General features: G+C 43.9%; 1 protein-coding gene across 1 annotated transcript; it reads left to right on the top strand.

The window, feature by feature from the left end:
- The first annotated feature begins 3042 nt into the window (after positions 1 to 3042).
- Positions 3043 to 12160, top strand: MRPL15 (mitochondrial ribosomal protein L15). The gene is made up of 6 exons (XM_084260854.1): positions 3043 to 3155; positions 5719 to 5876; positions 8209 to 8374; positions 8864 to 8987; positions 10168 to 10548; positions 12025 to 12160. Exons 1-5 carry the CDS (start codon positions 3057 to 3059, stop codon positions 10503 to 10505), a joined length of 885 nt encoding a protein of 294 aa, XP_084116980.1. The 5' UTR covers positions 3043 to 3056; the 3' UTR covers positions 10506 to 10548; positions 12025 to 12160.
- Positions 12161 to 12988: the final 828 nt, after the last annotated feature.

The following is a 12988-nucleotide window of genomic DNA, read 5'->3' as shown; positions in this document are numbered from 1 at the left end:
GCGGGGGGAAGGCGGGGGGGGAGGGGTGCGGGTGGCAGCCGGGGGCGCTGCGGCAGCCGGGAGCGGGCCTGGCGCCCACAGCCCCCCCGCCGCCGCGTCGCCGCCCCGCTCCCGGGGAGCCCTCGCCGCCCGCCCCTGAGGCCGTCCCGCCCCCGATTGGCTGCCGCCGGGGCGGCGGGACAGGTGGCATCCGGGCCGTGAGGCGGTGCGGGCCCGCGGGCGACCGTTGTCTCCTGCGCGCCGAGGGGTCGCCTGGGAGCGGCCTGTCCGTGAGCGGGCGCCTCAGGGGTGAAAGATTAACTCGGCCTCCGCTGAGCCGGAGCAGCGACCCTTGGTTCCTCCTTCGGCCTCGTACGGGTCTTCCCGGGCCGTCCCGCTGCTTGTGAGAGGCGCGGGCGGCGTGAGCTGCCGCCTGGGCAGGGCGCTGCAGGCCTCCGGGGGTGCCGGCGGCAGCCAACGCCGGCGAGGGGAAACCCCTCCGGGCAGGGCGGCCGAAGCCTGGCACATTGGGAAGCGACAAGTCTGCGTGCGCTGGGTGAAAGTCAGGCGCTACGAAGTTACTTCTGCCCGTGGGGTTCCGGTGGTTTCGAGGAGTTTGAACTTTCACTTTTCAAACTACCTTCCAAACAGCCGGCTGTGCCTGCCAGGTGATGCTGCGCTTTTACAGTATCATCTGTGTGTGCCTGTGGCTGGAGTGTTGCCTCTGCATTATGAGGTTTAGGGGGGGAAAGAAAAGCTACTCTGAAATAGGTAAATATACTAAGTCATGGGAAACAGGAAAACCAGCATGCAGCATTGTTACACGCAACTAACATGCCCTCAGATCAGATGCCTCCATCACCCAATTAAGTCTCTTGGCTTACAGCCAAAGAGTCAGTAATTCTTACTCATCTTGAAATCTATTGGGCTATTCAGGCACTCTGTATTGAAATTACTGGATCATTCCAGTCCATTACAAATACTTAGACCAACTCTGAATAAGTATGGCAAACACATTTCTATCCAAATGAAATACTTTGTTCTTTGTCTTCTGTTCCATACATCTTTGTCAGATATTTCCTTCCAGAAAGTCAATCTACCCATTGTATTTGCTGGGTGGTTATCTGGCTAACACGGATGCTTTTTTGGCAGCTCAAGCAGCAGCTGAATGCATGCTGTACTTCTTTCACATCCTTCCCACTGCCATGTACCATGCTAGGCAGGGATGTTTTTCACAAAGTTTTTGCTCAACAACATTAGTATTTCTGTCAGCATGGATGGGTGAAATGTACTGGAGAAGCCTTTGCACCAACTGTGAAGCATTAAATGTGCAGCCTCTTTTGCCGTGATTGTTAGGCTGCTTTGTTTATGCCCAGGGATCCTTGTTACTGTGCAAACTGGGTTGTTTTCAGGGGTAGCGCTTTGTGGTTTTACTTATGTCTACTTAAGTGTGTGTTCTTGCTTCATGCGCTGTACCCACTTCAAATCTGTTACTGAAATACGGTTTTCTGTAAAAGATTCCTAAAGGACTGGGAGCTTTACATTATGACAGGTGCCTATCAAGTATGCTGAACCTGACTCCTGTTGCAGAGCATCCTGTTGGGACGTGAACAAAACTCTGTCTTCCACCTCTACTGTGCTGTTTGCCACATCAGTGTAACTTCTGTGAGGTGGCCTGATTAGCCAAGTAGATCAGTCCTCTGCTTATAATTAGTCCAAGGATATTACACTGAGATGCGTTAGTAACTGCAACATTCACAATGGGAACCAGCCCTTCCTTTTGAGACCACACCTGGAATATCGTGTCCAATTCTGGGCCCCTCAGTTCAAGGACAGGGAACTCCTTGAAAGAGTCCAGCGCAGAGCCACCAGGATGATTAAGGGAGTGGAACACCTTCCTTATGAGGAGAGGCTGAGGGAGCTGGGCCTCTTTAGCTTGGAGGAGACTGAAGGGTGACCTTATTAATGTTTATAAATATGTAAAGGGCGAGAGCCGTGATGGAGCCAGGCTTTTCTCAGTTGTGGCCAACAATAGGACAAGGGCCAACTGGTGCAAGCTGGAGCGTAGGAAGTTCCATGTGAATATAAGGAGGAACTTTTTCACTGTGAGGGTGACAGAGCACTGGGACAGGCTGCCCAGAGAGGCTGTGGAGTCTCCTTCTCTGGAGATGTTCAAAACCTGCCTGGATGTGTTCCTGTGTGATTTAGTCTGGGTGATCCTGCTCTGGCAGGACAGTCAGACTAGATGATCTTTTGAGGTCCCTTCCAACTCATAATGTTCTGTGATACTGCTGTGTAACTTCTCAGCAGCAGCTTCCCTAATCCAGTCCCTCACTCCCCTGTGCCAGAGGGCAGCTAACTTCCCGCCAGACCACACGCTGACTGCAACTCCAGCGTGACTTTCCAGTTGGCCCACTTTTTAGATTACAATAATAAAAGTGCTTCAGTACTGCAGCAGTACAAGGGAAGCCTCCAATAATGAAACGCCCGTTTCCAGTAAGCACCCGCCTTTGAGCTCTCCAGATGGGTGCGGGGCGCTGGGCTTCTGGCAGCCCCCTGTGCTCCGCGCCCTCAGCCGCCCCATCCCGATGCCGCCCCGGGGTCTCAGCGGCTTGAGAGCTGCGCGGCGGGTGGGCGAGGCTGGAAAACGGCATGCGGCGTGGGACCTACATCTAATCCACCGGCATTCCTCGCTAGAACGCGATTAGAAGAACGATCCCCGTTAACGTGTAACTGCCCGCAGCTTCCCCCTTCTGCCAGCACACCCGGTAAGACGGGCCGGCGACAGCGCTTCAGCCGGAGGCGCCGCTGCTCTCCTCGGCTGCCCCGCCAGGGCACACCGCGTCTCTCCCGGCTCTGCGCTTCGGGACCCCCGAGTCACCGGGCGACCGTCACCGTCCCGGGCCTCAGTGCCACCGCGTGGGCTGAAGCCGGCGGGCCAGCCCTCCCCGCCGCCACGCCGATGGCGGTGGCTGCGCGACACTGTCGGGAAGACGCGGGAGACTCGCGTTTTACGGTTCTGCCGTAAAGCAGCTCTCCCGGCGAGCGTCGCTGCCGCCCTTGGGAGGTGAGCGGCCATGAGCGGGAATGGCGGGAACAAGGCCTTGGAGCTGCTGCGGTCGCTGCCCAGGGTCTCCCTGTCCAACTTACGGCCCAGCCCAGGCTCCAAAAAGCTGGTGAGTGATTGCAGCTTGTCGGGTGGGTCGCGGGGGCGCTTTCCCTGCGGCGGCAGGACTCCGCCTCGGCGGCGGGCGAGCCCGGCTCTGGTGGCGTTCACTCGAGCGCTGTGGGAGACCTTTGGTGACACCGCGGCAGGCCCAGGAGAGCAGCCAAGCTGGAGCAGGCGTGGAACGGTAGAGTGGGTCGAACTGTTGTGTATTTTGGCCCTGCTCTTGCCCATTATGTGCCTTGTCTGGCCATCCCCGCAGAGAACTGGCTGATGGGTGGCCCTAGGGAAAGCCCAGAGCCGTCGTGGTTGGTGGGCAGAAACAGAACAAAGCACAGAATACCAGATGTTGACAAGGTGGAATAATACATTCAGAAAAGGGAAGGTTAAAAGACTTAAAAAGCAAAAGAACACAATGCCAGCCAACACTTCTTGTTACTTGTGCTTTCATGAAAAAACTAAATGTCATCTTCCCTGTCTCCTTGTAAAGTGATAGAAGAGTAAACAAGCCACAAGAAGAAATGCACCTGTTTTGGGGGGAATATCAATCAGTGAACAGGGGGATGATGTTCAAGGGCTAAACTCATAGGAATAGAGAACTGACAGGGAGCATCGATTCCCTGTAGGTACTCAAGGCTCTCTAGAGATGCCCTACAGAGCTGTCAAGTGCAGCATAGTTGTAACCCTATAAACTTGTGGCAAGGTAATAGAACGGAAATTCCCCCATGCAGCTGTTGGGGTTCCCCTGTCAAATTACTTCACTTGGAGCTGTGAACACCCAGCTTGATTAGGGTGAAGCACAGCTGGAAGACGAGGCCTGTGCAGGGCTGGAGTGGTGATTCTTAGGGTTTTCTGTTTCACAAACAGAAAGTTGTGGCAACAACAAAAAAATATGGGTCTTCTGACCACATCTGAAATGTGGTTGATGTGCTGATGATGTTCCATTTGTGAACAGATACTGTCAGTGTACTTTTGTTAACTAAAGTCACCGTGTCATTTCGCGTGTGTAGGAGCAACTGCCAGAAAGGGTGGGCAGACCAGCTGCGCTCTCCCTCTCCATCCAGGTGCTCACATCCACTGCTGCTGGAGGTGGTGCGGTGAGACAGAGCAGGGAACTAAACCAGGTGAAAGCTAATTAGACAGAAATTAGTTTTCATCTAGCTTAATTCCCTGACCTGTCCAAGATAAAGCCAGGGAACTGTCTGTGAGTGAAAAGGTGCTATGAGTAAAGCAGCACAGTGTGTGGGCTGGGAACAAGCCAGCTTCCTTTGGTGGTGGGGTAGTCTAGTCCAGCATAAAACCACACTTGAGGTCTATACTGTTTGGTGTTAATCCAGGTAAGCAGTGCACCTGAAGTCTGATGTTTCAGATTAATTCATGTTAATACATTTCTTTCTGGTGTATGCCCATACTGAATTTTCTGCTGATTTTTCTGTGCACATTAAGTGCTCCATAAGTCTGGAAAACATACAGGCACAATGAAGAGCACAAACTATCAGTTTTTATGTCTTTGTGATGTTGGGCTGATAAACAAGGACTGCGCAGCATGGCAGTGAGAGTCTGAGGCTTGTGGGTCTTTTATCGCTGATAAAGAGTGAAAAATAAAAATCAGTGAGCCTTAATGCTGCAAATTCTTCAGTATATGAATTAGATGAAGTCACCTTACACAGAAAACTTTGTTAGGCCAGAGTGAGATGGCAGCACTTCATTTAATAAGTCAATCCCAGCTGCTCATTTTCACCTTTGCTTCCTGCCTTTTTTGTAATGCTGTAGATATACCCATTAATTGGTGTAACTGACCAGGATATTAATTAATTTATTTATTTATTTATTAAAAAGGGATTTACCTTTGCTTATCTCTTTGTTGCTCACCATTTAGCTGTGCAAGTGCTTCTGCTGGCACAGTTAGGAAGTGAGTGCAAGAAGATTGCTGAACTGCTACTTGTGGAAACGGAATGGGGCTTTGAAGTGTTCAGGAAACTGAATAGCTTAGTACCATAGGCTTAATTCTTAAACTAACAAAGATTGAACATACAGTCTTCAGGTTTAGTTGGTAGTCAGTAGCAATTGCAACAGTTGCAAACTCTTTAGAAAGTCTGAGTGCATGAAAAAATGTATGCATCCATAGCATGTGTAGTCTGTTCCCTGTCCCTTAAGTAGAATTGATTTTTTTAATTGATTATTTTTTTAAATTTCTTTTTTCACTGTCAGTGTTCAGAAGCTTCTGAGCAACTTTATCATTAAATAGGAGGAAATATCAGTAGTAAATTCAGGAAAACTCTCTTACTTGTGGAGTACAGGGTATAAGGGTAGGATTAAATACTAGTATTCCTTTTATTGAGATATGTGTTCATATAAACTTCCAGACTTCTTGTGGTACCTGCTTAAAGTTGTGCCCTAAAGCATCACACCAGCTGCATTTCTGACTATTGTGCCTCATAGGAAAGAGCTATCTCTTACTTTTCCCTTAAGAACCAGCGTTTTGCTCAGTTGTCTGTATCTCTGAAATTTTACATTTTGTAGATACTTAATTCCAAAGTGGTTGACTAAATGTATTACTGATTATTTCCCAGGAGAAAAGACGTGGCCGAGGAAGACATGGAGGTAGGAAGTGTGGTCGAGGTCACAAAGGAGAAAGACAAAGAGGAAATCGCCCCCGATTAGGCTTTGAGGGTGGTCAGACTCCATTCTACTTGGTCATACCAAAATATGGATTCAATGATGGACATAGGTAAGTTTTTTCACATTTACTCAGAAATTGATCTGTCTTTTTTGATTTTTCTCCAGAATCTTAATATGCTTGTGAGATTTTTTTTTTATTCTTATTTTCTGTTTTACACCTCTGCTTATTTTCCCTTTTCTTTGCATAATCCCTCCTATGTGTCAGGGTACCTTCCTCCTGCAGCTGAGTGTATTTCTCCTCCATTTGTGCTTGATTCTCCCCTTGCCTGTCTGCACAGCAGATAACCTATTGAACTGCCAGGGAACAGTCCATTGACTGGAGTGAGGCTGTTGGCATGGAAATGCAATCCGAAACCTTGCTTCGGGTTTTTTTTTTCAGTTTGCTTTATTCACCTGAAGCTCTGATCTGCTAGCCAAACAATTCTGCTTCTCTTCATCAGTCTTTTTCATCCCTACAACACTGCAGTCTTTGTCTGCACTCCATCTGTGCCACCTAGAATCTTAAAAAGCTTTTTAATATCAGATCTATTGGGTGAAGCCATTAAGTCATCTTTCACAGTTGTTTTCCTCAGGCATTCAGCCTTGTTTGACACTTCTGTCCCCTTTTCACATGGTGCTTATTTTTTCAGCTTTTTAAAGTTTAAAATACTGTTTCTTCCAGTCAGTGCTCTTAGCTGGATATCTGTGTGCTGTTGTTTATTAATTTCCTTCACTGTATTGACGATTACAAAATGTTGTTGCTGCTTGAACCCATTTTGTTTCCTAAAATGGCATGTCTTTTACCTTGGTCACTAACCATTTTGTTGCTTTTCGCTATGGTCATGAAAGCATTGTGTGGATATAGGAGTCGTTACACACAGTAGTAACAAAACCATGCCACACCTAGCAGACAGCTCCAGAGTGGAAGGACTTAAAGTGAATTTATTTACAAATTGTTAAACCTACAGTTTGCTTTTGTGTTTCATTTGCTGTTACAACTTCATCAAATAGCTGTGCTCTATTTTTTAATTTCCCTTCTGTATGTGTGCATTATTATAACCTACAGACCTGTCCTGGTTCTCAAAGGTTTTCTCTGCCAGTCTTGCTAACTTTGAAGTGTTATTCAAGCTGTATTTCCAAGTACTGTCACTACCTCCTGTTTACTTAACTTACAATAAGAGTAAATGAGAAACACATTTCACAGCTGAAGACACTGTGGATCCACAGTCCCAAAAGGAAATGCTGGAGAATTCAGGCACTGAGCTTCTTACATTAATGGTGGTCAAAAGTTCATGAGTAATCGACATCGAAAATCCATGTTTCTGCAGCGATGAGAAATTAATGTGGTCTTGCTGGTGTTAACCACACCTGACAGCATGTAGAAACAAAAAAAGTACTCAGTCATTTCTTTTCCATGTTGTTGGCAAAATTTCAATGCCAGGCAATTGTAAATGCCTTTCTGGCATTTCTGTAATTACGTCTGAGAGAGACTTATCACAGCAGGACGTGAGCATGCCAAAAAATGCCTCTGCCTGTCTTCTTTCTGTCTGCAGGGGTATTCCTCTACTACTTGAACTTCTGCTCTGTTAGGAACTGTCTTGACTATGCAAATTCTGTGTAGTGGTTTGGTCCTGGCTGGAGGCCAGACCCTCATCAAAGTCACTCTATCACTCCCCTTTTCAGCTGGAGAGGGGATAAAATATATATTGAGAGGCTCAGGAGTCGAGGTAAGGACAGGGAGAGATCATTCTGCAATTAGTGTCATGGGCAAAACAGACTCAACGCGGAATAAAGGAAGGAAAACTCTGTAATTTATTACACTACACACACAGAGAGTGAAACCAGACTTGTGAGACCAGATCTTAAAGCACCTACCCCTCCCTTCTCAGCAGACTTCACTTTAGTCATGATTTCACTCCCTTCTTCCCCTCACCCCCCCACCCTGCCGTGGTGTGGGGAGGGGCAGGGAATGGGTATTTGGTCAGATCCTCACAAGCTGCATATTCACTTTGAATATGCTGGTTATTTAGTATCTTGTTGGGTTGTCAAGAAATGCTGACACTTCAATTTCTTCACCTGGTTTTATTTCTCTTCCTTAAAACAATCAGCAGGTAGGGAGGTATCCTGGGGTAAATTGAACTCAGCAGCAGGATGTTGGAGATGGGAGTGTGTGAGCAAACCTGAGTGCATAGTGGAGTCTTGAGTTGTAACTAGGGCTTGTGTTTGCATTAAATTAAACTTAAAATGTTGGCTTATGGGTGGGTCTGGTTTATATGTTTAGTTAGCAGCTTTAGGAGTAGGTAGAAAAGGAAATGCAGTGTGCTTTATTTCAGTTGGCCAGTTCCTATTAAAGCTTCAATTTTGTAACTTTCTCATTGTTTTGTTTGTTTTCCTCTCTCCAGTCTCAGACGCCAGTATCAGCCGCTGAGTCTCCAGAGGCTGCAGTACCTGATCGATCTGGGTAGAGTTGACCCCACGCAGCCGATTGATTTAACGCAGCTCATTAACGCCAGGGGTGTCACAGTGCAACCCCGCAAAAGGGATTACGGTGTCCAGCTGGTGGAGGAGGTATGCATGCAAGACACTTACTGCTCAGGCAGTATAAAGCCTTAGGTGTTGAATTCCTCCAAGCCAGGCTGTCAGATTGTACATCCCCGGTTTCTGAAGCATCTTTGCCTTGCTAAATTAGTTTGCTGCGGGGGTTTTGCGGTAATTAATCCACTAGAGGGCACTGTGTATTAGCAAAAAAACCCCAAACCAACCCGGGGTGATGTTATAAGGTCTGAGAGACTACAAAAAATAGTTAAGGAGCACATAAGATGATGTCAAACAACTATTTTACAATAGAGTGCTAGAATGTACAGAAAGAAATAAAGGAATAATTTGGACAGGCAAGTTTTTTTCATTCGGACTATGTGACAGAGAGTAATTTGGTTACCTGTTTTGCTGCATAGTACGTTGTGGGATGTAGTGTTTCTTACAACTCTGAGGAAAGAATAAATGTGTGTCCTAAAATACTCGTTTTAGTGTTACTCTAATACGTGTTGAAATTTTCAGGGTGCTGATATCTTTGCAGCAAAAGTAAATATTGAAGTGCAGAGGGCTTCTGAATTAGCAGTTGCAGCCATAGAAAAAAATGGAGGTGTTGTAACAACGTCATTCTACGATCCAAGGAGTTTGGGTAAGAATTTCCTTTCATTTCTGACTTTTTTTTTTTTTCTTAATGTGCAAAGAATAAACAATCCAAATCAAAATTTCGAAGAAATGAAAAATCATTCACCTCTTCTATTCTGGAAGCTTCAACACCACATTGCTATACAAATGTTCAACTGTAACACATCCTCAGTTTTTCACTTTTTAACCATTAACCTATTTATTCCTACTAGTGTTAGTAGTCATTTAACATTAGGCCAGTTAAAGAAATCCAAGCAGCTTTGTAGAGGAACTAATAAAAGACTGTTTCTTTTAATTTTTATCTTTCAACATTCTCACATGTTTAATAACCTGAAGAAAATTCAAGGGAAAAAATCCCCAGATTTAAAAAACACTGTGGATATTTACATTTTTAATTTAAAATACTTTTCCAGTTAAAGTGAGGAAACAAATAAATTACAGAAGCTCAGAATCGTTCCAGTCAAAATGGCTATTGTTTTCAGAACACTTTCACTGAAGAATGAGGCTTTGCTTGAGGCTGCATCCTGCCTAATATTCATTCATGCAGTTTTTATTGACAATAAGGGAGCTTTCATGTGTGAATGAGGCTGAGAACAAGAGGAATAGACGTTCTTAGTGTGCAAAGTAAGGTACCCTGCAGTGATACAAGTTGTTTTTCCCAATCCAGAAAATAATCAAAACATTAATGTTCAAATGATCTGGCATGTAAATGGCCAAACTCAGTAAAAATCGAGGAGGAGAGGATAGTTTCCCAAATGACTGAACAGGGGCAGGTGCTGTTGATTCTTTATTTAAAATACTTAGAGAAACACTAAATTTGAAATACGTTAATGCACTGTGAGTAGCCGTGTAGATGTGTTGTTTCTAACCTGGAGGTCAGCCCCTTAACTAAACAGTGGGATCTAACTTAGTTATTGCATCTCTCCAAAGTAGGAATTCTAAATGTATTAGAAGTAATAATTCATCCAGATTGTCACTGTCAATACCAGGTAAAAGAGAGTTGGTTGGTTAAGTGAAACTTATAACCCACTATCTCATTCTGAACGGGAATATTCTGACTCGGTACTTTTTAATAAGAGCTGGATAATTTATTTAGCACAGAGCACTAAATAAGAAGGTGTTGTTTAATGTTTATAAATGTGTGTTGTGAAGCATAGCATCTAATTTTCTCTCATCTTTGCCCACAGACATTTTATGTAAGCCAGTGCTATTTTTCCTGCGTGGCCAGCCCATTCCCAAGCGAATGCTTCCGCCCGAAGATCTCGTCCAGTACTACACAGACGCCCAGAATCGTGGGTACCTGGCAGATCCATCTAAGGTGGCAGAAGCCAGGCTTGAACTTGCCAAGAAATACGGCTACGTCTTACCAGACATAACCAAGGATGAACTCTTCAAAATGCTAAGCGCACGCAAGGACCCCAGGCAGATCTTTTTTGGTCTTGCTCCGGGGTGGATCGTAAACCTGGCAGACAAGAAAATTCTCAAACCGACTGATGAGAACCTGTTAGAATACTACAGCTCGTGAATTCAGGGCTGGAGACAACTGCAGGTGTACAGGAAACATCTGGGTATGAAATAATGGATACCAAGTGGTGTTTGTTTTTTTTTTTTTAAGACTCCTGTTACACTAGACAAAACATAAATTTTTGTTTATGTAATCTTCTAGTGTAGCTCTCAACCTCTTTTTCTTTTATTGTCAACACAGTGTATGAAAAGTCTTAATGTTTAGAAACATTATGGGGTCTGATACAATCAAAGCGTGTGTTCGGGAACTTTCTCTTGCGGTGATTTGCCAGTTTTTTTTCAGACAGAATGTTTTGATGTTGCATTTATTTCAGAGGATGATTCCAAAGAGTAACATGACCTGATAATTAGTTTATTCCCCCCTCCCCCCAATTTAAATTGAGAAACATGGCTGTGCAAAACTGGTATTAATTTTGCAATCCTGCATAACATTATCATTTCTGTTTTAGAGAATGGTATCTAGAATACCTCTAAGAAGCAGACCATCTGTTTTTGGATGGAGAAAATTAAAAACAACCAGAAAGAACACAGTGCAGAAGAGTTCATTAGCCTCTTCAATTCCATAGCAGTGGTTTGGATTTTGGCACTGCCATCAATAGCACTAGAGCTTGAGAGGTCTTGATTTTTGTCTTATTCCTTCAGATGGAAATTGAGAAAGACAGTGCAGTTCAAAAGAACTTTCTATTTATCTAAGTTTAGGGAAGGGGGAAAAAAAAGAGATAGCTATTTTAAATCAATGGCTTTTATTATTCAAACAGAATTTAAAACTTGTCCAGACACAAATACAATGTCATTAATAAAAATGCATGGCAGAACCCAGAATCAATGAATATTAGATACTGGCAGTAGATTGTGGAGGATGGGGACGTTATGGATAAAGTACACAATTAGGATTCAGTTTTCAGCTTGATCACAGATTGTGCATGTGAGAGTGGAGAAATGAACGTAGATGTTTTGAAAAATTATGAATAACTTACTGGGGAAACGGTATTTTAATTATTCCAGTTTGATGCAGTCTTTGAAATAATTTTCCAACAAGTGTTTGTTTCATCGGTCTTTCCAGAATAGGGTATTATTACTGTGCAAGAGTACTATAGGTTTCTAACAAAAGCTTAGGGTTAGGTGTTTGGGATGATGGACAAAATTGAAAGATGAGAGAGGAGACTAAATCTATCAGAACCTGCTCTGACTCCTCAGAAGGTAATTAGGTGCTTCATAATTGCATTAACTTTAATGGAAGCTGAATTTGGCTTTAAAATAGGGATAATTTGGATATTAAGATGCAGGAAACAGTCCGGAAGACCAGAACACAAGAAGTCATCTTGCTTTCCATTTTTCATGTGCCTTTGGAAATGCTACTTATAACTTCCTGTTAGCTGCCAAACCATCCCATCTCCTAGGGAAAGCCCTTTGAGTGCCCGAATCTCCTGTTTCTCCTGTTTAACACCTGTATTTTGCTGGTGTGCCTCCAAGGGGGCAAATAAATTATTAAAATTAAAAATATCTTCTTTTTCTTTCAGAGAATAATAAGAAGCGGATGAATCTTGCTTGTTGGTGTTTGTCAGCCAGCCCAGATTTTTGCTTCACTCAACAGCCTGGTCAATTAATAGAAGTATCTGTAGTTGAAAACAAAATAAAACATGTCTTGTATTCTCATTTTGATTAAATAATCTGAAATCCAGAGATTAACAGTGGAAAGTCACTAGGTTTTGACAATTTATGCTTCACCTTCTATTGTGTGTTGTTAATGTGTGTTAGATGCTATCAGTAATGGTCATTCTCCTGACTGGTGGTTTAAGTATAGGTGAGGTGAAACACAGCAAAACAACACCAATATAAAATTGCATTGTGAATAGCAGGAATTTGGTCTTGGTGGCATTAACATTCATATTTTATAAGGTGCACAACACTTTTTTGGCACATTAAGAATAATACCGGCTGCCAAAAAAAGTATAGCTAGTGGCAACTTGAATGTGAAGTAAATAACTTTCTCACTTTAGATGTATCCTGTTCTGCATCCTGATGATTGTTGGTTTGGAACCTTAAATGACAAGCAATACTTTTTTCTTTTTTTTTTTCTTTTTGTTATTACAATACTATTGCCTCCATTTGGGAAGGAGTTGGGGGAGGGGAAAGAGTATTTATTGCCTTCCCTTATTTGTACCATAATGTTTCTGTTTTTATGAATCAATTCACAATTGTATTTTGTGGAGGTGGTGGTACTCAACAGGAAAGCTACTTAACTGGAAGCAAAGAAGGAAGTTAGTCATATTAGTGAAGACCAGAAGACAAAAGTGTTTATGTATCATTGTGTATTTTGGGGAGGAGAAGAGGCGGGAAGGCAATTTTGTTTCCACTCCTGCTCTTTGGATTAAAATGAAGAAATTGCTCTAAGCAATATTTATTTTTTCTAAATCAACTTCTTTGATAGGCACACGCTGGTTTCTGTAGGTTTCTAACCGGTTTTCAGGTGAAAGGGTAACT

The sequence above is a fragment of the Gallinula chloropus genome (genome assembly GCF_964237585.1).
Source record: "Gallinula chloropus genome assembly, chromosome: 2".
Taxonomy (NCBI): domain Eukaryota; kingdom Metazoa; phylum Chordata; class Aves; order Gruiformes; family Rallidae; genus Gallinula; species Gallinula chloropus.
The sequence above is the reverse complement of the archived record's forward strand: the minus strand, read 5'-3'. Positions and strand labels throughout refer to the sequence as shown.